Source organism: Lepisosteus platostomus, chromosome 1, assembly GCF_059453375.1.
Source record: "Lepisosteus platostomus isolate fLepPlt1 chromosome 1, fLepPlt1.hap1, whole genome shotgun sequence".
NCBI classification, from domain to species: domain Eukaryota; kingdom Metazoa; phylum Chordata; class Actinopteri; order Semionotiformes; family Lepisosteidae; genus Lepisosteus; species Lepisosteus platostomus.
This window is the reverse complement of record NC_142611.1, coordinates 59,853,484-59,879,180: the sequence shown is the minus strand read 5'-3', so window position 1 is coordinate 59,879,180 and position 25,697 is coordinate 59,853,484. Positions and strand designations below refer to the sequence as shown.

The window sequence follows — 25,697 nt, the reverse complement described above, 5'->3', positions numbered from 1 at the left end:
CCAGAGGGAGAAAGAAGAACCTGACTGAAATTGTTTTGTCACTTTTTGATGTACAGTAATTTTCGGAAGAGTCAGAGAGACTTTGTTTGAAGCTGCTAATCAGTTTGGCTGTTGTGCCAGGAGTTAAAGTAGACTAAAAGTCTACTTATTGTTTTGTTTGGTTTTGAAGTCTTTTCTTTGCAGTGTAAATAAAAGTGCACTTTTGTCTTTACCTTATGGATGCTTTGTGTGTCAGTTTTACCCTGACCTGCAAATTGACCGTTACTGTTTACCTCATCTCCCTCTTACACCATATTTGACACATCCTTGAGCAAGGTGTTGTAAACAGGAATGTCAGACACATAAAACAGTTGTAAGGTAAGGAGAAAAAAAATAACAAATGATAACAGATATAAAAATAATACAAATGTACAGACACATGTTTTCCTTCTGTCTGAGTTATGAGCTCAGCATCTGCTTGGTGAGGTTTAGATGGTAGCTGCTAGAAGTGGCAGATGTTTTGGATAGGTTGTATGCATTCATCCAATAAACCCATATCAAGAAGTTTCTAAAATAATTTCCTGTACCCCTTTACACACTTTCTTTTTCTGCTGGTATGCAGACATGGTTAAGACCTTTTTACATTATTAAGATTGAGCTTTCTCTCAAGTACCCTTGACATAATAGAAAAAAAAGCTTGCTATGGGGTGAAAGACTGATGAAAAGGATTATTTAAATCTATATTTTTTAATGTGGATAATCAAGCTGCTTTGCAATTTTAGCAATTAAGTTTAACATTTTTAAAATGTGCAAGACCGTCATTGCTCCAAAGAGGCAACTGAACATTCAACTTCAAATTCCATCTGCACCACTCAAAGGGTTAAAGGAATTAGTATTTTCCATATGTTTTTGTAACCTAAATGAAGTATTGTATGACAAGCTTTATCTGGGTATCTTTGATGTCCAAGGAACACATCTCCCCATTTCATCTATTAGTTCCTATGGAAACCTTGAGTCTTGTTAATTTGACATACAAGAGGAAACCCAGGAGTGCTGTATGTACTTAAAACAGGGGTCTATTGTATATGAAAACATATCACACATAATGTTAAGAATTTAAAAATAATTTGAAATAGCATTGTTTTTCCTTTAGACATTCAGAAACTGGTAAAAATATTGAAAGAAAAAGTGAAGCTGTTCTTCACAGCCAAATATTCTAAATGAGTGAGTGTTATTTACTTTTACTTTTTATTACAACAATTTTTGATATATTAGTTTGATCCAGTGCTGACTGTTTTGTGATGTGTTTTTACATAATGAGTTAATTCTTTTTTTGTAATTTAATGTTAAATTAAACATTACACACGCAGAAAATGAAAATCTGATGACAGCATGAAACTTGCTTGTCTTCATCTTCTCTTGTTGTAGCTTTCCTGATTTACTCTTGGAATGGCTTAATTTTCTGAATGTGTATATGATGAAAGAATCTTTACACATTATAGGGGTACTACTAGCTTTCTACCCTGTGAAAGCAACACATATATTTTAAATTTAAAGAGATGTCTGCCCTATAAAATGGGTTTTTTTTCAGATGCTCTGAGCAGTTGTATTTATTAAATTATTACTCATTAATGGAAAGTCTTTAATTAAGGAATAGGTCCATAATTTTGCCATCCAGATCTGAAATCATAACATTATCAGAAAAGGGGGCTCTCAAGGTGAGAGCTGGTAAAGGCCTCGGTCAGTGAAAACCTTCCCTCGGAGAACAGGGTGGACCCAGTACTGCACAGGCTCCTAGTTTGAATCTGGACTACATCAAAAGATCACTGTGACTGGAAACTTGCGGACAGCAGTATGCAACTGGCAAAGTGCCAGGAGTACAAAGTTAGCCAAGGTTTTCTCAGATCTCTGCACAACAATTATACCCTGTAACTTGTTGAGTGCCTGTATTAGAAGCAAGATCATAGTCAGTCTGCTGTTTAGCACCTTAGACATATTACATACAGTATATTATTTGGCATATACTGGGTAAAGAATATAACTTTGACATTTTCAGTTGATATGTGTATCTCTCTTAAGATAGCCTAAGGCCTGCAGCAGTAGGCAGAGTTGTCTTTAATAAGAAGTAGCTCAACTAACATTTTCAACAAAATCTCCTGCTACTTGGCATGAGAGGTCAAAGAGTGAAGTGAAACATAATACACAAAGCAACATCAGACATCTCATTTGCCAGATAAAATCTCACTGCCATAATCTTTGTCCCTCTGCTCATGCATAGAAAACTGGCTTAAGAAGAAATGAGTGTGTTTTGGATCTTCCTTAATTTTGTAGACTTTTTTAGTTTTTTGCATTTTCCCTAAGCTTATCATGCCTAGTACGGATCCAAAGTAAAATCAACAAAAGAGTATAAATGCACTTTTTGCTGCAGAATTACTGGCTTGCAGACAAGAACTGACAGCAGTACCTCTCTCTTGAGAGCAAACCTTGCCACTGGCACTATGAAAGAAAATTATGTTGCAGTGCAGCTTTGTGGAATGCTTTAAGGAAAAAGCTGCATAAGATACCTGGAGTGATATCCCATTCATAATTGTAGCCCCAATGGGATTGCCTACTCTTGGTGAGGTATAATCTCCCACTACATCATTTTCTTTTAAAACATTTGCATTGCTGTTTTTCATTAATACTTATACATTTCAGCATTAACACTATCTCAGACCCCTGCTGATTAATGAGATTCTATTGATGTTAACATTTTTTCTTTTGTTTTAATTTGTTATAATATTTCACATACGCATTCGATTTCATTTTAGGTACTATTTCCCCTTTTCTTTCAATGAATGGTATTAATGTGATGCATAATACAATTACTATAATTCACATATAATAATGTCAGTTAATGGTTTTTGCTTTATACTGTATAGACAAAGTCTTTTCATGGTGACTGGAAATATAATTTCTGAATTTAAAGCAGTGGACACTTACAATGTTCATAAGCAAGTTCTAAATATTGAGTAAAACATTTATTTTAAAAATTACATTCAATATTGATGGAGTATTGTGAAAGACTGCTGCTGGGTCAAATTTCCTGTATAAGAAGTTGTATAAATCCCATTGGGTCTAATTTAAAATGAAATAATATTTGGACTGTTTTCTACAGTGAAATACAACCTTAAATTTTACGGAACTCATTTAAAAGTTGGACTCGTTTTCTAGGAATGTTCTGTAGAAGCAGTGTATTCCTTATAATTACTGGAGTTTTTTTTGTCCGCTGACAGTAAAATAATCAGGAAGAAACCATGGTGTGGTTGTGACTCACTGGGGCAAACCAACTGACATTCTTCAATCTGAAGGAAAATGCAGTCAATTGACTTAGACTTTTATGTCATCCCTACTAATAAAATGAATCCTTCTAGACTTAAATCTGTCATGTAGGGTAAATAATCTGAATCAGGAGGTATTTTTAGCACAAACAATAACTAACAACTAAACCTGTTGCCATAAAAATGTCATGTTCTAGATTATTAGTATACAATTATTTTTTATATCAATAAGCTCTTTATATTTTAGTACTTAGTCTTCTAAGACTTTTTTATCATGTTGTTTGTTCGGGATATGGGGAGCATTTTTAAAAGCTTCTTGAATATATAAATCACATTGTCTAAAGATCAGGGATTGCTGTAGGGAACATCAGTAGCATTCATAGTAACATTTCCTTTGGATACTATTTCGTCAAAATGATTACTGGTCTGAAATTGACAAATGCATTTTGATAGTGACCACTTGGCTATTATGTAAGTAGGCTACAGTAGCTGACGAAGATGTGTCTTAGGAACTATTTTTCATTCCAAAACATCTAGAATGCACTAATGCCTATGATGGAAGTCTTTTTGTAGATTTTAGTTTTAAAGTGATCATCTTGTAGAAACTACTTTAGAAATTAACCTTCTCAACTTTAAAGTTCTCAGCTTTGACCGTTCTATATAACTTTGGATTCTTCTACATTCCATGTGGTGAAGTTTAACAACAGATTAACAACAAAAAACAATTTCACTGAACATCGATACCACTCAAGCATGTGTAATTTACTTTTGTGCTTTTTGTTTACTATTACCTGTGTTTCCATCCATAATTATAAAAACATGTTAGTTGATAGCTAACAATGGATAATGCCACTTTTGAGGAACTGAGATGCATCTCATTTAGAGGCTGAAGAACTGGTGGACCAATGTTTAACTACAAGTGGGGAAAACAAAACAAATTAGAGCAAACAAAAGAAAAAAAGAAGGTTTATTTGGAACCTTTGTGCCAATAATTTTGACTATCTCAAGTTGATCTGTACAATTACATCCAACAATCATCAGTTAGCAATATCGGTGCCATTGTGAAGAAAGCACAAAAGCAATTGTTTTTCCTTAGACAGCTAAAAACATTTGGTGATAATTTCTTCTGAAACTTTATTCAGTGCTCTAACTATTTCTTCAGCATGGTTTTGAATTCTGACACAAGGAAATTTATTAAAGTTGGCACAGCATCTGAGATCATAGGAACAAGTAAAGGAACAAGTGTAGGAACACCCGAAGGAGGCTCCACAGCTGAAACGCTGGGTTTCTTTTCTTCTCTTTTCAGCAGGGAATAGACCTTTGCTTGTTCCTTTGCAGCCTATGCATGCTGATGCAGCTATCCACTTGATCTAAGATCATTAGCTGTCATTTGCTTAATTTATAACTCATGAATAGCTGGAACTCAATCTGAATGAGTAAAATTATAAGGGAAAACAGAGATACAAGAGTGCTTAACAGTGACATATGCTTAACACTTAACTTCAATGAATTTGTAAGCCACATCTGCTGATAACATGCTAACAATGAGACTTAATAAAAACAATTTATATAACATACAGTATGCCATACCAAAACATATGATAGTGTCTCAGATGGAACTGTTGTCTAGTACATAATGATTGGGTAACTATATTGACAAAAATATGTTATGGATATATTTCTCATTTTTTTTCATGAATGCCATGAAAGCATGATTCAATCACATTTGTGGTTTAAAACGTTGGAGTAGGTGTGTTATTCAAAGAGATGTGCAATGTGTTTACTGGGTTTGTTCCTCCTGGAAGGTAATGTCTGCTTGTCACTTCTCCTTTTCTCATTTTGCTCTCTGAACAAATAATTAGTTTTTCCTGTGGAAATGTAATCGAGGTGTCAATGAGATAAAATATCGACTGTGTTTAAGATTATTTTTAAATTGTATACATGGGTGTTAAATTTTTCATGTCGCAAGGAGGTATTAGAGCTGTGCTAAAAGGTCCTGGAATATGAGCAGTCTCAAATTTAAAGGTACAGTACTGGAGCTGAGTTCCAGCACAGATTAATCACTGCCTGCTACACTCTACACTGAATCTGGGTCTCTTCCTGCTGATCAAGGTCACCGAACCCAACACTGGTTTCAGCTTCTTCCATTTGGCAGATGCTGTAGGTCTATAAAAGCAGGAACAGTTTTTGTCCAGCAGCAGTACAAACGTCATTGCTAGGGCTAATGTAATTTATTAGTACAGGTAATAGTCTACGTTATTTGTGTGTACAGTTGTATCCATTGGTAATTAAAGAATAATGTAATGTTTGTGTACAAGCATACTGTAGTATCATGGTTAGCAATGCTTAGAATCATGGTTAGCACCATTTCTTAAGGCATTTTGTGTCACTTTTGAAGCGGCTTCAACAGTAATGGTGCTTGTGAAAATGGCTTCTTTGTAATTTATTCCCAGTAATCACAAATACAGAATGTTAAATTATTTGAAGTCCCTAAATCATGCAGAGGTTGCTTGGAAATATGTTAAAGTTCAATAAACATTTTCTGTCGAAAGCATTTTTTACCAGTACTGTACTGCTACAACTACTACTGCTCTTACTTTGAATAAGGATGAAAAGTGAAAGAATGAATACAAAGTTGACCCATGACCTCTAAGTGAACTTGTGTAGTTTGTTTGAGGAGCAAGAACAGATGACCGCAGAGCACACTTATCATCATACCCATCCTTGTTGTTTTTTAACATTCTTGAAAAATCTGTTTTGAGGAAAAAAGAAAACAAATAGAGCTGCTCTATGTGGCTTGCAGACACATGCAGCCGTAAATTTTAATTAAACATACTGGAGAATTATTTTAAGTGTTAATTTTTTTTAATTCAGCCATACAAAAGTAGGGTAGCATCATGGCATTTAGCATTACAACCTCGTACTGTAGCTTTTCAGTCCTGAGTTATTTCTGGCCTACTGATGTCTGTGTGGAGTTTGCATGGTCTACTGTGACGACATGGATTTTTACCGGGTGCTTTGGTTTCCATTCATAGCCCTAACACATGTTATGTGTGTTAATTATTGTCTCTAAATTGTCCTGTGGATACTGTATACTGTATTTGCCCTTCATTGGACTTGGGTCTAGCCAGGGTGTATCCTACCTTGTCTCTATGGCTAGGCTTCAGCTCCCTCTAGTTCTGTATTGAACATTTAATTCATTTTTTACTGAGGCACGGTAGATTTACATCCCCATTTTAAGAATGAAATCCAGTATTCTAAAAGGAACATCATATATAACCTGGCTTAAGTCTGACAGTCTACAAATGGAACATAGTTTAAACTATTGAAAGTACACTGTGAAAAATACATGAAACACAAAATATTGAAAATAAATATTTACAAAAATAAGGATCGTTATTTTGCTTCAAGTGTATCAGTAAGGCTCACAATGTATTGAGAAATCAATGCTATCATTTCAGGGAGTGTCAGTAGAATACATATCACATGCTTAACAAATGTGATCACGAGTACATTTAAAACTAAAACAGAGACACATTTTACACAAAGGGTTGTAAAAGGCTGGGGGAAAAAAACCTACCCAGTCATGTTTTTGAAGCTGATGCCCTGGCTTCTTTGAAGAAACAGCTGAATGATTTATTGAATCAATAAATTTACAGCAACTAAATCAGTTAGATGGTCAATTGCAATCTCATTTATAACCGTTCATCTGCCCTATGTAAGTATAAGTTACTGAGTCATCGGCTGCCCTTCCAAGATATCAATTTCGACAACTTCAACAACGTTCAACAACTTTTCAGTTTTGTTGCTGAGATCAGCCTGTATACAAGGTTAACAGACGTCAAAGGTAATTTCATTGTTTTACCTTTCACTGTTTTGCCAAAATGTGCCACAGATTTTAATCTTATGTGTTAAAATTAAAGGAAACAGGAATCTGTTCAGAGCCTGAGAACTGTACAGATTCTTTGTTGGTTTCGTTTTAGGGATTGCATTGAAATTAGGTACAGTACATTAGCTCTATGTCCTTCTCCTAGCAATGAAAACCAACATTCCAACAGGAGCATCACATACAAGCAGGCTTAAGTTTGACAGACAACAGACTAAACATAATTTGAATATTGATAGTGATAGTACACATTGCCTTTGAGAAATTGTAAACCTGGATGTCAAATCATAATCATCTAGTTTATTTATGGCTATATCAAAGCATGAATGGCTGCCACTAAGGTTTTATTTTTTTTAACATTGCTTGAAAGAACAAACTGTACATTATTAAGAATACTGATGCGAAATGAGAGACTAGTTGTTGTCTCTGATAAATTATAATAAGCAGTGTACTGTAATAATTTGTTATGATTATTTCTGTCTTCCTTAGTGTACTGTAGATTCTAGATTAGCCCTTGCCCTACAGGGAATGAATCATGCTTAATAATAAGGATAGACATTTCAAATACAAAAAAATATTAACCTTATGTAAGTTCATCTATAGCTATGCAAACAATATACATAAGTGTGCAGTTAAAAATTTACTGAAGGGATATGGAGCACACCAACACACCAACGGCAAATGCAATTTCTTGGGTCCCTGATCTCCAAGTAAAACACAGAAAAAACAGAAAGATTTGCAGAACAAGTAAGAAATTCTAACACGTACAGTTGGTTCTTCCCATGGTATCTGCTTAGAATTTGGCTGTTATCTTGGTCACAGTGTGACTTTTATGATTATTATGTCCTTGTAAACTGAAGGCTGTCTGTACTAGGCCAGCTGAAAAACCATGAGTCTAAATCCAGGGCCACAGATTTCAGGTGTTTTTAAGAAAAAAGTCATTTTTTTTACTTTTTTTGTTCCTTTATATATTACTTTTTGGTGAAAGAAACAATCTGTGTATAATTATTTAACAACGACAACACTGGAGATTAAAATTCAGAGTGAACATCTTTGTAAATATTTTCACAGTTGTATCTATTATATGGAATTCCACCTTTTCTGCATACATTTAGCTTTTCCAATGGATAAAGACTGTGTAAACTTGAACCCTGTGATTTGCAGCACCCAGAAGCTGTTTATATTAACAGATTTTTTTCCCTTCCCTGTTTTCACCCCTTACTCCAGGAGTGTTCACCCCTTTCCACAGGCTGCCTCTTGCTGCTCCTCAGCTGCATATGTGCTGACAGTTCAAAAGAAACAGTCTGAGCTCATTCCCACAGGACTGCTGCACAGCTGCCAGGCTAGAGGGAAAAAAGTTTTATCTCAGTGTTTTATCTCAATGATTTCATTTGAACCAAAGACTCACAACTCAATTCATAGATCTCTGTAATACCCTTAGTATTTCTCCATTGACAGTACTGCATAACACAGACTACACCACTATAACTTGGTGGTGGTGGGGAGTTATTATAGTTTAAAAACTTGGTATTCAATATAAAAACATTTAATAAGGTCCAATATTAACATTTAATTGAATATTCTTGATATTGCATTCCTGATTTTATTTCACTCAGGCCTTGTGAGTTTTAGAAATCAGTTGAGAAACACTTATTTAAACACCTACTTCTGTTTCAACAATTGATATAGTTTGCAGACAATGTTAAATCTGAAAGTAGCAAACCGCTGATGAATTACAGCTCTCAAGTGTTCAATGAGCCATGGAAGTAAAGATAAGACCAGTTTTCCTGCTCAGTATGAAAGGACTTAATCTGGGCAATGTCTAGGTGGTATGTTGTGCTTTACATCACTGAATTAGGGGAAATCTTATACCTTTCTCATGTTCTGTGCCCTTCTCTAAATCTATCACTGTGTTTTGGGAGCTCCTTGCTCTACATTGCTTTTTTTATCTTTCTTTGAACTTCGCTACATGTCTGAGGGGCCTTTATAAATACAGGTGTATTTATTCTGAAATCTAATGAGCCACTATAATTGTACACATATAGAAGGCACTCAGCTAATGGTGTGGCTCATTAAGGTTATTTTGTACATCAAAATTAATTTGGGTTTACCTTAGCAAAAGGGGTGAATACTTATGCAGTTAGCATATTTTAGTTTGACTTTTCTTTGCACTTTTTGCTAACTTAAAAAGTGCTCAGTTTGAACACTTAAGCTGTAATTAACTATATTCACTTAAAAAAATCTGTTAACATAATTTATAACTCAACAAAACTGGACATCTTTGGAAGGGATTGAATACTTTTGCAAGGCACTATGCACCAAGGATCAAGCTGAGATATTTTGGGTGAGAAATCACAATTTTCTTTTGAAAAAATGAAAGATTAAATAATTGACTGTGGTGTAAGAAGTATATTTGACTGTAGTGCACTAGGGATTCATTGCTACTGTGAATGTAATGATTACAGCAGCAACCTGAGATACAGATGAGAACTTGTAGTTGCAATAGAGACCTTTGCGGTTTCAACTAAAGGTAATACAGACAAGTATTTCCTCCTGTATTTCTTTTACATCTAGACATGAAAGCTCTACTTATCCATACTCTTCTCACATCATGAGCTGGAGTAAGGTATCTGTTTACAGATGGAAGGCAAATATTTTAGGGATCTATCTATATTTTCTAAATTATAAGTTTCATCCATTCAGGCTCTGCAGAAGCAATCGTTTTAGGATCTGAAAGTCAGACCACAACAAAGTCCAGTATTTTGAATGTCTGTCATCAATGAAATTTTATCCCTGAATTTTAAAGACCTGGATTTTTAATCAGTCTTAATAACAGTATCTGGATCTTGCAATGTAAGCTGTCTGCCAGTTTGGCGAGGCTGGATAACACTGTAATTTGCTCCCTAGTTCCAGCTGCCAGTGTCTGACAGATGTGACTACAAAGGCCACAGAACTCCCTCCAATGTAAGACCCCACAGCTGTGAAGAAAATTACTTGGTAATTTCTGAAAATCTGTGACATGTCCATCAATAGCTGAAAAGCTGCCAGTTGAATGTTTTGTTACACATTTTTGGAAGACATTTCTTACACAATATATGAAGTAAAATTGCACATTATGTAAAAGTAACATATACACTGTTGCATATACAGTAATTTATATATATACTGTATATTTGTTTCTGCATATATGGTGATTTTCTATAATAAAACTTGAGTTTTCTTTTTGTGATATTTGTGTGTATCAGCCCACTTCAAAAATATGTGATTGTTGTGTGGTGGAGAGGTTTTGGGATTGAGATGGGCACTTTAATAAGGAGCTTTATGCCTGTGAGTCTTACTGACTTTCAAGAGACTAGACTAGGGGCAAAAAGGATATTAATATCTTTTTTACAATAGAGAGTATGGGAGTAACAAACAACAAAAAACTCAGTTTTACTTTATTGAGGGGATACCACATTTAACAAATACCAAAAAGGTACATTTTCAATTCACTATTAAACATTAAATCTCTCTTTCTAAAGAGGAGAGTAAAATGATATTTCTGGGAATCTGGTATAAGTGATTGTTGATCATTGAGCATGAGCTCAACTGAGGAAACTGTCCGATTGTCCTACAATGGGAAATAAACTATAGACACTTATCAAAAGAGGAACATGTATTAGTACAGTATGTATTATTAAGGGAAGGGTGTAATTTGCAGATTTGAAAAATAGCCAGTTTGAAATAAAAATAGAATCTAAGATGGAAAACAGAGGGATTGTTGAAATAATGTTGGCACCTGCATTAAAATACTGAAATGGCAGCATGAAGATGTGTTCATTTGCCAGTACACTAATAGAAGTACAGTAGTAAAAGTGGATAGTACTGTATGTTTGTGAGGAAATTTTATTATTTCACATTTCATGTTACTGCTAGGAAAATGATCTGTAGATAAAATTATTTCTTCAGCACTATGACTGGTTCTAAATGCACAGCCAACTTCAAAATAAATCACAACAAAAAAAAAACTAATTTTGAAATAAACTTACCTTGACCTTTAACATCTTGTTGAAAGATGAGCTTCATTGGAGAAAACAAAGGAGTACCATCAGCATGGATGTAGTCTTGCACAGTATTCAGGCTGTATGAACAAAAAATAGCAGTGATGCATTGCTCTATTTGTATGACAGGATATCTTGAATGTGTGCAATGGTGATTATTAATGAGGTTATTTTGATGAGGAAGGTTTCCATTAAAATACTGTTGAAGCATATTGTGTTTTCTGTTAGATTTTGTGTTTTCAAACAAATTATTTAATCAGAAATTGAAGCCAGCTAGGTGGCAAGGTTAGAGAGATGAAGATATGGAAGTAACTTTTAATTTTTTTTTAATCCCGCTAAACCAAAAATCTAGGATGTATTATATTACAATAATCTTGGTTTATACCGTACATAACTATCCCTTGATGAATTAAACACCTACATATATTATTGATGGTTTTCTGAATTATTTTTGTTGTAATGTCGTATATTCTTTTATCTGTGTGTATTGAGTTTTAACATTGCCATTACACTGATACTGTACTTTCCAAACAGATTATTTTAAATCTAATATAAACTGGAAATTATTTTTTTATTACTTTTTCTTGTAACTCTGAATATTTTACATTAAACTAAATAATTTTGTGAGAAGCCTATTGAAAATCTCTGTCATTTTCAGTGTATGGTACATATTTGTTGTTTCTTGAGCAGTGTTATGGATACCAAGATTCCAAAGATGATGTCATACTGTATCTAAGTTAAGGCAAGAAATCCAAGGTGGAAGTCAAGTGGATGTAACCACTGGTGCTGTGCATGCAAATACAAATCTACTGTGAAAATCTTCATGCTCAATGTGTCAAAAGACAGCGTACAGTATATGATGATACAGAGTTAAAGTCTAACAATTACTGTAGGTTAGTTATAAATTATAATTACATGAATTCCTTAATATTATTGTATTTTCAAGAAAATTAATGGTAAACCTTTAAATTTAGTTTGACCAATAAACCTCCAGCCGTTTCTTATTCTAAAAATAATAAGACAAAAACCATTCTAAATTGCCATTCTAATCCAGTGGGATTCATAGGTTTATTGCTGTTCATATTTTTCTGGTTATCAGTTTATAGTTCTAAATAAAGTGTTTTTCTGCATCAAATATACACCAATTTTATATTACTGTATATTAACACAGGTGTCTACATGTGCAGAATTGAAGGGCATGTGGTAGTTAGAGGTTGACACCAACATTGTGTATATAGATTTGAAAAGCTTGATACTGTGAACCAAATTAACACACACGGCTGCCAGATAAAAGTGTTGTATATAAATGTTGCCCATCACCAGGGCTTCTTTTGCTGTCTCTCCAGCATATTCCCAGCCTGGAGCCACAGAGCCCTGCTAGTACAGTTACACGAAGAGGCCACGCTTCCTGTTTCAGAGGACTTCCTTGGATTCCTAGAAGTCAATCACCATTCCATTGAGTCAGCCCAAGCGTGACACTACAGAACAAGACGTTTACTGTACATACTGTAGATTTAAATTATTATGGGCTTTGCAGAAATGTAAATGTCAATTAATACATTTTTATAGGCTATGTAAATATTGCTTTAGTTGGTAGTCAGATACTTAAAATAATTGATACATTTAAGCATATACTGTATACAGAAAAAATAATTTAAATAGTCCCACCAAGGGAGTATGCTGTGTTGCACCCATTGCCTGTCAGGTTAGGCTCTCAAATCCTATACTGAATAAAGCAATATAGAAAAAGGATGGATTGAAGAACTTTAATAACTATATAACAAATCATGCAATTTCTAAAATAAGAGTTTAAAACATAATGGACAAGAGAGTTAGGTTTGGTAAATGCTGTCAATACTTTTAGAATTAATTAATTTCTTACTTAATTACTTTATTTATTTGTCATCTAAACAAGACAAGAGCATTGATATATTTCCCATTGATGCATTTGAATGCTGATTGAAATTATAAAGTATATGATTTAAATTATAAAGAGCACTAATCCCTCACTGTATGAGCCACCGTTATGCATGTTTTTGTTTATAAGACACATGGTAATTCCTTCCATTTAACAAGCAAGTTTTTTAATTTTATTTGAACTTTTTTATAATAAACGCTTATACTGTACGTGTTTAGTGCATATAGTACAGAACAGTACTTTATGCTAATTAATTTGGTAATCACTTTAACAATGTAACTACTGTACAAGAGTGTTATTGGTTTCCTATGTATTTTCTATATATCAACAATTAACTTTAAGTATGTTACAGTACTCAAATAATTAACCCAGAAAGTTACTGTTTTCAGACTTAGACACCATTCTGTGCTGTATTAAGGTGAAGTTTGGGTGTTTGAGTTCTGGAATCAAAAGGAGATTATAACACTGGCAGTAATGGGGATTAACCAAGTTTTACCAGATTTCACCACCCTTACAAGCAGTTTTTGGGGAATAAATTAAACATGTATAACAAGGGATTACTGTAGTTTAAAGAATTGAGTGAAGCTGTATCAGTGTGAGTGTCATGAAGCGTTCTTTTAGGGCCCTGTGCAGACAACACAATCCGGGGGGAGTGAAGAAAACACGGGGAAAAAGGCATGCAAGGGGCTGGAAGGAAAACAGGGGGGCGTGTCCACAGTGTGCTGGTGTTTGGGGGAGGTGTGGCTGAGGCAAACAGTCCAAGGGAGTCTGAGGCAAATCCATGAGTGAAGCAAATGTCCAAGACCGGGTAGTCTATCCTGACAGACAAACAGAGTTAAAAACTGGAGCGGGATCTGGCGGAGGGTCGGGGGGATAAAGAGGGTAACGGGACCAGATGCTCCCTAATCCCGGACTCAGTAGGTCACGCCGTGATGAAGTCTATGCCGTCGAGTCGCTCCTGGACTCGTGGGTAGGCGGGCGTCCATCTTCCAAAGCTGAGCCCCAATAGGCAGGAACGTCTGGCTTATATAGCACAGGAGGCTGGAACTGGAGGCAGGTGCGGGAGATGAGTATAAAACCAGGAAGGGCTGGAGTGTCCTTAAGAGGAAGGGTTTATTATTGTGACAATGAGTGCTGTAAAGAACCAGTAAGTATCAATTCCACACTGAAAAGTAGAAAGTAAAACCTGAAAATGGCTCAAAAGCCAAAAGGTGGTGTTGTTTCTATCATCTGTTCAGTAACCTCTACTTGTTACTAGTTTAAAGAATGAAATAAAGTGTTTTAAGGGATAAATTGTCATTTATAACAACAGAGAGTATCCACTCACAATTTCAAGGCTCAACATAATGATATTTTTACATTAAAATGTTATGGGATTGAAACTTCTTTGGAAGAGAGATAGTAGCAATACCTTGTTTAATAAAGGAGATGCTTACTGGATTTACCCTTCAATTTTTAAAAAGCTATTGCTTAACTGCAGAATTAGACTTATGGTAGTATATGAAAACATATTTTTTATAACACCCTTTCTTGTAATACCTATAGGAACAAAGATATTTATGTAAGCTTTTTTTTCTTACTGGAACCATTAGCACTTTGAAGTCTGCCCATCTCACATTTCAGCATTTCTCATTGCTAACCCAGATCTGTTATGCATTGTCTCCAAATCTAATTAAAATGCAATTAGTCAATGTCCCACAATTTTGTCCATGTCTGTGCATCTAAGGTTACATCACCAGAGAAAATGCTAATTCCTGGAGGAGGATAACTGCTTTAAGGTTCAATACGTTTGGAGTTTACAGCTTGTATTTCACACTTAATTTTTCTAATAAAATAGCAATTAAATATAAAACTGGTACTTCATTAGTATTTAACTTCAATTAACTTTTTCTCTCATCTGAAATTTATGATCAGTTTGCTGCTTTTGTGGGGACTGTGTGTGGATTCAAAGTTCCTAAGCAATGCAGAAGTTATGTGATCTCTAATTATTATTTTAACTGCTTAGTTACCCCTGCTTAAAACAATAGTCTTTAAACATCACATTCTAACTCTCCTCTGTCACTTTTTGATTAGAAAATGCAGCTCAAACTTCCATTCGACATTTAATATCCCCTTTATGCATTCCATAAACTAAATATAGCCTTGTCTTTTTTCTAATTTTAGTCTTTTTAACTTAGGAATTCTGTGTCAGCATTATGGAGTCTCTTGCTTTGTTCTTTTGTGGGTTCCAACAGCCTCGTAATGCATCCTCTTCCTCAGACAAGTTAAACATACTATTTCACATTATATTTTTTATTCTTCCTTCAGCTAGAGTTTGTCTGAACTACAGAAAAAAAGTAATGATTTTCATGATGATGATGGTGATGACATGACAAGCAGTGCCCCCTAGAGGTGAGGAAGACTGACACCATCCTGAAAGCACAAGTATACGGATACTTACGGAGTTAGAATTTCTAGTTGGAGCTTACTGGAAGGGCCAGAATCCCCCTTCTTGCCTTAGAAAACGTTCTCAAGTACAAATAAAACCAGCAAGAGACTATGGGAATCAAAACGTGTCAAAAAGCATGACAGAATATCATCACAATAATAGCAAGAGCAGAAATCATTCATTTATGTAAAGTTTTATCAGTGCAAAAATCCTTAGTATAGGTCCTTTTGTAAAGGTGCTTTAGCACTGACTGAAATCAGGGAAATGTCTTAGTAATAAAAGTCATCAACACTGTATCCAATGTTTTATTGGTGATAAAAACAACATATTGGGATGGTCACAAATGAAATCATATTCCTGCATCCCTATATTAAATCATGAAAGCACGAAATTAAGAATACTGTCACTACTTCCCGCAATGTTACAACATGTTTTACATATTACATATTACAGTACGTTCTACAAATAGCATCACTGCCTCACAGCGGCAGGGCCCTGGGTTCAATTCTGGACCTTGGGTGCTGTCTGTATGTAGTTTGTATGTTCTCCCAATGTCATTTGTGTTTCTGCCTGTTGCTCTGGTTTCTTCGCACAGTTCAAATACATACTGGTAGGTTAACTGACCCTGGTATAGTATTTGTGTGTATATGTGTCTGTGTGTGCCCTGTGATGGACTGGCGTCCCATCCAGGTGTATCCTGCCTTGTGCCCATTACTTGCCAGGATAGGTTCTGGCTCAAGCTGGTGATGACATTGCAAACAAGTGGCATCACCAGCTAGAGGTTAGGCACAGAAAAGATAGATTATGTTAAAGGATACATTTCAGGATTGTGGGGAACATTTTTATGGCATGGTAACATTACTAAATAGTACTGAAAATGTAAACAAAGTAATGACATTTAAATCATAAATCCAAAATAAGAACAAAATATACAATATTAGGTTTCTCAGTTTGATGGGTTTCTCCGTGATTGAGTACTTTTGAGTTTTTCTCTCTTATTTACTGCTAGTTGGCCACACAACTAAAATAAGAAAATGGAAGGGAACAACTGCAAATGCAAACATAATCATCAGCTTCACATGACAACATTGCAGACATGTGGAAAGCGGTTTGGCTTGATTTGTGTTCAACACATACGCAGCTTATGTCGCACAGCAGAAGGATGAAAGAAATTATTAAATAGAATAAGGAAAACAGTGAAAGAAGGAAGCACATGTGACTATCTTGTATTTTTTATGTTGTCAAAATTTCAGACTTTTGTATTAAAAATAAAATATTGCATGATGTTACTCTGCTGTTATATTAGAAATAACCTGATAAAGAATTTATTGTAGGGAACAAAGTGTCCCAAATCTTCACAACCATCTGTGTGACAGATTCAGTTAAGAAACGATATTCTCATAAAGCCGTATTATTTTCAAAGCTAAGAAAAATTCACATGCACCATTCACCACCTTCTCTGACCTACTGTAAACCCAAAAGTAATAAATATCTGAAACCAGGCTTGGAATTTACTGCACCTGTAGTAACCACTACAAAAGCTTTAATATTTAACAGATGTGTGTGTGTGTGATTTTTAGTGGCTGGAAAAGCCAGCTTTCTTAAATCTTGAATAAAAGTAACAATATTTTTAATTAAAGCTATGTTAAATGCATTACATTTTATGTTTTGTTGTACATACTAAATTAATTGACAAAATCTCTTAGACAAGTACACAGTTTTTAGTAGACTGAAATATTTTTTCATTGTTTTAGGGGTTAAATGTGAGTGTGCAATAGGAAATTAAATTACCTGACTTAGGAAAACTGAATACATTGCTTATTGCATATATAAAGTATGAAAAACATGAACATTTTGATAACTTTGATTAAGCCAAGGTGAAAAACTATTAGGTTGCTTGTTTCATGTCAACAACATGTTGTTCATATTTTCTAAAACAAGTTTTCAGAAAAAGTGTTTTCTAGTTTTTTATTCTCAGAAAAAAGTTAATGTTTAAAAAATAAATAGTATGACATCTTCATATGAGTCAAGTGAGAGCAGGATTGAAAATAAAAGCAAATGCAAATCTGCAGTTTGCACAGATTTGCCATGTGAATGAACTGGTTTATCAGCATACTATGGTGTCTGTAGTATAGTGTATAGTGTCCGAAAAATCGTGACTAAAGTTTGCAGACCCATTTTGCAGCCATCTAACACCTTGCTATCTTAGACAATCATAGACCGATGCTTTTACTTTTAAAGCTTTTACTTTGACTTCTTTGCTCAAAATAAAGAATGGGATGTGGTCTTTTAAAAGAAAAGCAGTGTATGCAATTGCTGGTAAATAACTTCCAAAGGTAATAGAGGTGCATTTTTTCAAAATAAATACTTATACATTACTTTTATATTATAATAAAGCAAATGCTGGGACATTTATTTATTTTATTTTAAAACAATTGTGGTCAACTCAAAGCCAATAGAATTTCTAATCAGGATTAATAGTTTTTGTTCTATTTTCATATATATGACAGTTTGTCATTAGGTGTTGTTTAAATGCATTGATTTCCTGATTATAATAGATAACGTGAAAAAAATTCATTTTTTTTCCATTTAAGCATAACTGAACTGGAGTTTCATATTATTTAGAATTAGAACAGTAGAGTAATATTTGTGTTACTTCAATATTCAATTGAAGGGATAGGTGTCTACAGTATATAAAACAAGATTTAAATAAATATTAATTTACTTATTTTTATTCTAGGGATGTGATTTTTTCCACATACAGAAACTAACGAAACTAAAACTTTGATTAAACAGTAAACATATTTTGCTACTTCGTGGTACTTAACATTGTTCTTTTAATGTGATTATTCCCAAGTTCACATACTGTATAAAATTACACAATCATGTTCATGTTTTTTATGGATTGTTTGTGTCCTCATGGAGAAAATGATAATTTTATGCTGGATAGATTTTGCCATTGAATTACATTCCTGACACAATATGCAGTAAAATAAGACACACTTACATCTTTGTATGTAAAAAGTTAGTGATTGAAATTAGTTACATGGTTTGAGGGGTACTCTCACTAATCTGTAACAAAATACAATAGAAGTACTGTACTTTTACTGTAACCCAGTTCACTCTTAATCTCTGATGAAAAACTAGAAAATGAGGTCAAGGAAAAGTCATGTTTAATGTAATTAACCCTGATGACCAAATTCTGTTTTTAACATTAACATTGATTTGCCAGGAAAGTGGGGTCATTCTTTGAGTCTGCACATCACACAAAAACATCCTAACAGCAGGAAATACCCTAGCACCTCAAATATATGTTGGAAACTATCTGGGAAGGATAGAAAAAAAACAATCCTTTGGGTTGTTTTTCTGACCTCATGTGTCAGTCCTTATCTAGCACCGTACCTGAAATTGATAAGCGTATTCATTCCATCCTCCAAAAATACAGACTGGGGTGTCTTCCAGTTTTTTATCAATCCAAAAGTATGTTAATGCAAATAAAATTAGTTCAACATCAAATTGCTAACCAAAACCATATTGCAGACCTTCCTTTCCTTTTTATCAATAATTTTGTAGATGGAGATCTGTGTGCTTCCACAGCAAGTTTCGCTATAAACCTGAAAAGCATTAGGATTTTTTGGAACATAATAAATTGATAGGTATTTTCTTAAGAGGCTTTTGTCTGAAAATTTGCCTAACTAATCGAGGACTTAGCATTCTGTTAATTTGTGTTCCTCATAAAATGACTAAAATATTGAAACTTTAATTTTGGGTGAACATGATTTAAATTAAGTACTTAGCACAGTTTTTTTCTGGATGCCAGAGTTAAGAATGTATTCCAGCATTTTCATTCATAATTGAACTAGAGTGTAAGCAGAGGCCTGCACTGTATTAACAACCATGTGTATTCTTTATACCACATGGATTAGACTGTTATATGTCTTAAATTTAAATGTACATTAATCATTATGTTTTTTATAAGCAATGTTATTTCATTAGTATAATTCAGAGGTAATTAAAAACACACTGTTGTGATGACTGCAGCTGCTTCTGTGGTAAAGAAAACTGTGTGTATGTGGTTTTTTAAACATTCCAATTTTACCAGAAAGTACAGTAGAAAACAAAACAGTGAGGAGAACTGATCAAATACAATGCTATAAAATGCTCTATGGAATTACAGGCTCCATCATGAAAAAACATCCAAAGATTCTTGACTAAAACTATAAAAGCATGGCTTTTTATATAACCCAAGGACATTAAAGGTCCCTACTCAGGCTGTGTGGTTTAATGACATAACTAACAGTTATTACTGCACAAATGTTCATTAACATGTTATACTGTATACTGTATAACATACATTATTCTTACTGTATAAGAATAGTCTTGTACAGGGAAGTGCTTTCTTAATCTAACCTCATTTGTAGTATATGGTATACACTTAGGCATATTATTCCAGTAGTTCAGTCAAATTGTAATAATGATGAAACGAGCCGACAAATATAGTAAAGGAGTTGTGTTCTTGACAGTTTTGCGTTAACTCACTTAATTATGTAGTGCTGGCCGGGTCAGCAAAGCAGGAAGCTGCTGCAAGAGTTCAGTTGCTTGGAGTGAGGGGAGCTAGAAAAGATATGTGCTGAGTGGTGGGAGCCAGTGAGTATTTACTTGTAGGAGAGTGAAAGTGCAAGATTACAATTTGACCTGTCCCCAGACATCTGTTAAGTCACACTGTATATACAGTAGAGTGTTAGACATAATATGCCACCAATACCAAAATTAATATTAACCAATAAGTAGAAACTAAAACAAAAGCATTAATGTATCTCACTTTGTGGCACAGAACACACCAAACAGTAAGGAATCTAAGATATCAATATGCTGTAGTTTGACCTATTTTTATATAAATATATATAAATTAGATTGGGATGATTTTCATCAATAATGCTTAGCAATAAAAACTCTTGTATCAGGCTAAAATGACTTTAATATCCAGAGCTCTTGCTACATACATCAAAACTCAATCCATAGAAATGTCTGAAAATTATTCGCATTAAAAGAGGGATTTACTATACCCTCAGATTTCCAAAAACAGAAGACTTGGACAGAAATTGATGTCTTAAACTCACCTGGTTTCATCTCATTCTGATGAACAGATGATTCTGTTTTATGCAGTTCAAGGTATTCAGTCACTTTTCAAGTTTTCTTGTGCATATAATTTATAGTTTGAATCTCTATCAGTGTTTCATTTTTTTTCTGTTTTAACATAGAAAAGCTTACTGAACAGTATAGTATATATTGTACTTAAATGTATAGATAATGAGTTAATTATTCTATATCTCTCATAATTTGACTTCTATTAAACATTAACTTTAACCACCTGCAAAAACCATTGCAATAACTCATAACAAGAAAACATGATTAGAATTAAAAGTTTCTGAAACTGTAATAGTTACAATATATCAGTATCTCTAAGATATTTGTTTTGTATGGTAATTCAGAAGCTCCAATTTAATATTGTTTGATTCCACCATCTAACTTGCTTTTTTTTACACGTTTATGTCTATTCATTTTCTTTTATATGTCTGACAGTTTCATTGATGTTCATGCAGTATACCACATATTTTGACCATTAAACTTAATGGTTAACCTGTGTTAACCTGTTATTATTATGTGCCAAGAATATGAATTAATCTTTTTCTGTCTTCACCTCAAGAAAGACTGGCAGTTGTAAAATATTTCCTCAAGATTTTCCGTTCCTTAAGATCCTGATTTGATTTACATGTGTGCTTTAAAACCTGTCTATGACTTTAGTGTGAAGATCTTGTAAACATGTGTGACAGGGTTTTTTCAGAAACTAATACAGTATATGCAGCAAATATTTTGCATTAACTTATTTTAAGGGGAAAGCAATGATGTACCACCAATGATATAGATATAGATATAGTCAGTTTACATCATTAATAATGTCCTCATATATCATAAAAGGTTGTTGAAAAAAGTTTTTTAAAAATGGCTAAACTGTTATCTAATGCAACAACAGTGAATTATTGTCAAGCACCAAGTGTATAGGAAACAGTACCATTTTCAGAGCACTAGCAGCAGTAGTCTTAATAAATACTATAGCTGTTGTAACAACAGAAGCCACTGTAGAAGTATAATTATAACTCTATAAAATGTTATAAGATCAAATATGTATGAGTTTTTCTGTTCCAGCTAGCCACTTTGCATAATAATACAGTGAAACATGACAAAGAAAAGGCTTTGCTTCAAAATGCTTTCATATTCAGGTATAACATTAGCACATGAGGGCCAGAAGCTCTCTTTATTAAAAATCAATATGCTTTCAATTGCAAAACATATTGTCTAATACTGTGTATAACTTAATTTTTAAATTTAAATGTATTACATATATCAAAGACTGTGCAGTGTATGTTAGTATTGGAAACAATCCAATAATGCGCTTACTTTTTTCTTAAGACAATTTAAGTCTTAAATTGACTTGGGGAGCTGTGTCAGTGTGCATTTGCTACAAAATGGAACAAGTAAAGGTTAATTCCACGCTGAAAAACAGAAACAACCTTTTGCCTGTATAAGCCTTCTTCAGGTATGATGGAAATAGAGGAAGGTAGCAGGGAAATAAGCATAGTAGAACAAAGGACTCTATATCTTTTCCTCTCCTATGCTTTTTATCCCTTCTTCCTTCAATCCTTTCTGCGTTCTAGCATACCAAAGTAGAAGGGAAAGATCAGATGAATTACAAATTACGTAGAGAAAGAAAAAACCATGAATGCATGGTTGAACCATGATGGAAAACCAACCTCAATCAAACTGAAACAAGAAAGTAGAGAACAGGTGCAGTATGAAAATCATGGTCCAAAAGGCAGCCCTCCTTTTTAGCAGGAAGAGGTCTTTACATTTTCTGAGGGTTACCCATGTTTGGTAGCTAATCCCTAATGCAAAGGCTTAGACATGTTTTCTTTTTCATTTTTTTCCCTAAAGTGAACTACTTTATTTTAAAATTATATTGTTAGCTGTATTTTCTGGAGTTTGTAACAAAGGTTTAGCAGGAACATTAGGTCCTTATTTTGCTCACTTCCTTTCACCTACTGTATGTACTATATATAATTCTTGCACCCAGGTCTTACATTTTGCAAATCACATTTGTATTCCCTCCCCACCTCCCCATCTACTGTACAACGTTGCAATAGACTCCTTAGCTCAGTCCTCACATAGTGAGTGGGTGTGTGAGCAGCCTATCTGCATGACTGCCATTCCCTCACCTATTGTAAGTGAGTCATGCAAAATGCTCTACATGTTTCACCTTTCTGTCGCATTCATGAGGATGTGTTGAACTCAGAAGATTGTGGTGTAATTCAGTGTTTTCAGAGAAATGAAATTGTTGGCTATGATGTGAAATTCAGAAGGAAATCTGTATCCTAATCTTGCACACTTCCACTTGCATGCATTTGCCTGGGACTTCCTTTAGCACGTCTCTCTTGTACCCTTCCCACCACCCCATTTACACCCATGAAGCACCTCCCTGGCTCAATCCTTGCAATACAGGGAAGGATCTGGGCAGCCTCGCCACATCTGGCAAGACTGCCGATTCCCTCAGACAGGCGAGCTATGCCAAATATGCTCTGCATATCTCATCTCTCTTGCTTTTATTAGGATCTGATTTATCTGCTGAAATTTTCACTAGTATGTCCTTGTTGAGTGGTAACTAAATGTTCCTTTTTTATTTTTTTAAAGGAGTACAAAATTCTCAGCATGAGAAAGTCATTACAGTTACAGGAGATGGAGTTGTGCACAGTCCGGAATTTCCCCATACCTATCCTCGGAATAAAGTGCTAGTCTGGAGACTAGTTGCAGCAGATGAAAACATGCAGATACAGCTAACATTTGATGAAAGATTTGGGCTCGAGGACCCAGAAGATGGCATATGCAAGTAGGTAGATCTTTTGTGATATTCTTTGATTAACAGAGACAGAGCGGCAATGCTAACCACTATGCCACTGTGCCTCCCCGATTTTGAATTTGTAGTAATCCATAAGTCGTTCCCCATTTCATCAGGGGTATGAATAAATCTGGAGGGTATTGTAAGTGCAAGGACACTATCTTGCTGGACATAATTTGTTAGAGGTTAACATATAGAAAGCTTTAAAGAATGTGAAAGGGTATTTATCAAGATATGTAGGATGTGCAACCACCTCATCACAAAAATCTAATGGCTAATATCTTTTTTTATTGAAGCTGTCCTGCCCCATAACATGAGGTCACACTGTATGTGTTTCATGGTCAGATGCACACATTATCTCCTGTACTTGATTTTCATGACTCTGTTCAACTGAAGAATAACAACACATTCTTTCAAGGCACTTCACAGAATCACCAAAAACACAGAAAACTGGCAATGCTTGCAGAGATTTTTTTTTGATGATTTGAAGAGTGATGAAGAATTCTCAGTAGTGGAAGAATTCTCTTACCATTTTAATGCGAATGTATGAATGGAATTACCATACTGATTGCATTGATTTAAGAATTGTTCACATGCAAAATTATTTATGATTAAAACCAGGATCTTCTTTAGAGCTGACTTTGACCATACAGAAAAACATGTGTATTTCTCTGCAAACATAATCTTTTGCATTCATGATATACAAAAGTCTGACATTAATACCATCAAGCTCTTTTATCAGCAGTTTTCCTGATATGACTTATTATGTTCCCCAATTACCACAGTCTCTGTTTAATAATAATACTTTTAACTAGTGACAGTCTCATTAAACAGAACATTACAAACTGGCTGAGGGCATGTCATTGTTTTTTAAAGTTTTTCTGTATTGCAGACTGCACAAGTTAATAGTGATTATTCTGATATTTGTGATTCATGAAAGTCACAGACATACAGTAAATAATGCATGATGAGTTCTAAAGTAAATCCAAGCTTAAGTGCACATCACTTTGAATGTAATCTCTGCATTTTAAAAAGATTGAAAAAAATTAGAGAACAAAAACTGTAGTTTCAATAAAAGCGATGATTTACTAAATAGCTTATTTTGCCTAAATAACACCTCTTAACAAAAAAGCTACATTGATCAGAATGCAGTCTGGCAGTTATAACAACACTAACATTTATCCCATTTAATTTACAATTAGGGAATATAATTGTGTTTTTGGAAAGATTATACTTTACTGAGAATGCTCAGGAGACAGATCTGTGATAGGCACTTTAATGGCATCATGAAACTCCCAGCTAAATTAATCCTGAACATGAACTGGCTTTTCAGGTAAAGAGGTTTTATAACCATTCCTAGTCTCAAGTGGAAATATTCTGGATATAGAATTATAAATAAAAACTCTAACTATGCTTTGTAATAATAAGGTATAGGAAATTCAAGGACTAATTTTATTTTTAACTGAAGAGAGTGGTGCAGTCACATATTCTATAGAATGCTGAGTACAATTAAGAAGGTTTCTAAATAAATGTTAGAAGCTTTATAATTAAAGTAAAGTGTCATGAAAATATGCTCAAAGGGTTTAAATAGCCACACTGCTTGACTTGTAAATAGGTCCATTATCTGAGCTCATCCAAGTTTCCTATATTTGTTTTGGCATGTGAACCAGAGTCAGCTGAAATTGCAAGTACTGTAGTGTGTATCACAGCAGCATTCCTTAAAAGAATGTAAACTTTCAAATCAATCATTGGATTCTGCTGAATCAGTACTCTGGGAGTGAAGAGTTGGCATTAAGTCATAGAGAATGAATTTTAGTACTATGACTGTAGTATTCTTAAAAAGTAAGTATTGTAGATGTACTACATTTGCAGTTGTCAAACTTAAAATTAAGATATCAATTGCTATCCCTCTACACCAAAGTGTGCAACTGGCTGTATTCAGTGTTTTTCAAATTGCAGTAGTTCTGTATATTGAGTTGGCTCCATTTCCTGCTACTGCAGGAACACCTGGCTTGTGTGTAAACAGTATCTGGATAGGTTTCAGTTTCCAAGGGGATATAAAGTCCACCAAGTGATGTTTGTTTTTTATTCAGACAGAGAGGGATTGGAGTGAGGCAGCAGCTATCCGTAGCAAAGCCTAGGAAGAGAAGAACTCCATACCTCATTCTGTGCCAG

General features: G+C 34.3%; 1 protein-coding gene across 2 annotated transcripts in view; it reads left to right on the top strand.

The window, feature by feature from the left end:
• Positions 1-25,697, top strand: part of pdgfc (platelet derived growth factor c) — a 109,766-nt gene that overhangs the window by 29,171 nt on the left and 54,898 nt on the right. For both annotated transcript variants that reach the window (XM_088633250.1, XM_088633251.1), the window contains exon 2: positions 23,318-23,513. In XM_088633250.1, coding sequence (XP_088489376.1) covers positions 23,318-23,513 — 196 coding nt within the window. The remainder of the gene's footprint in view (positions 1-23,317; positions 23,514-25,697) is intronic.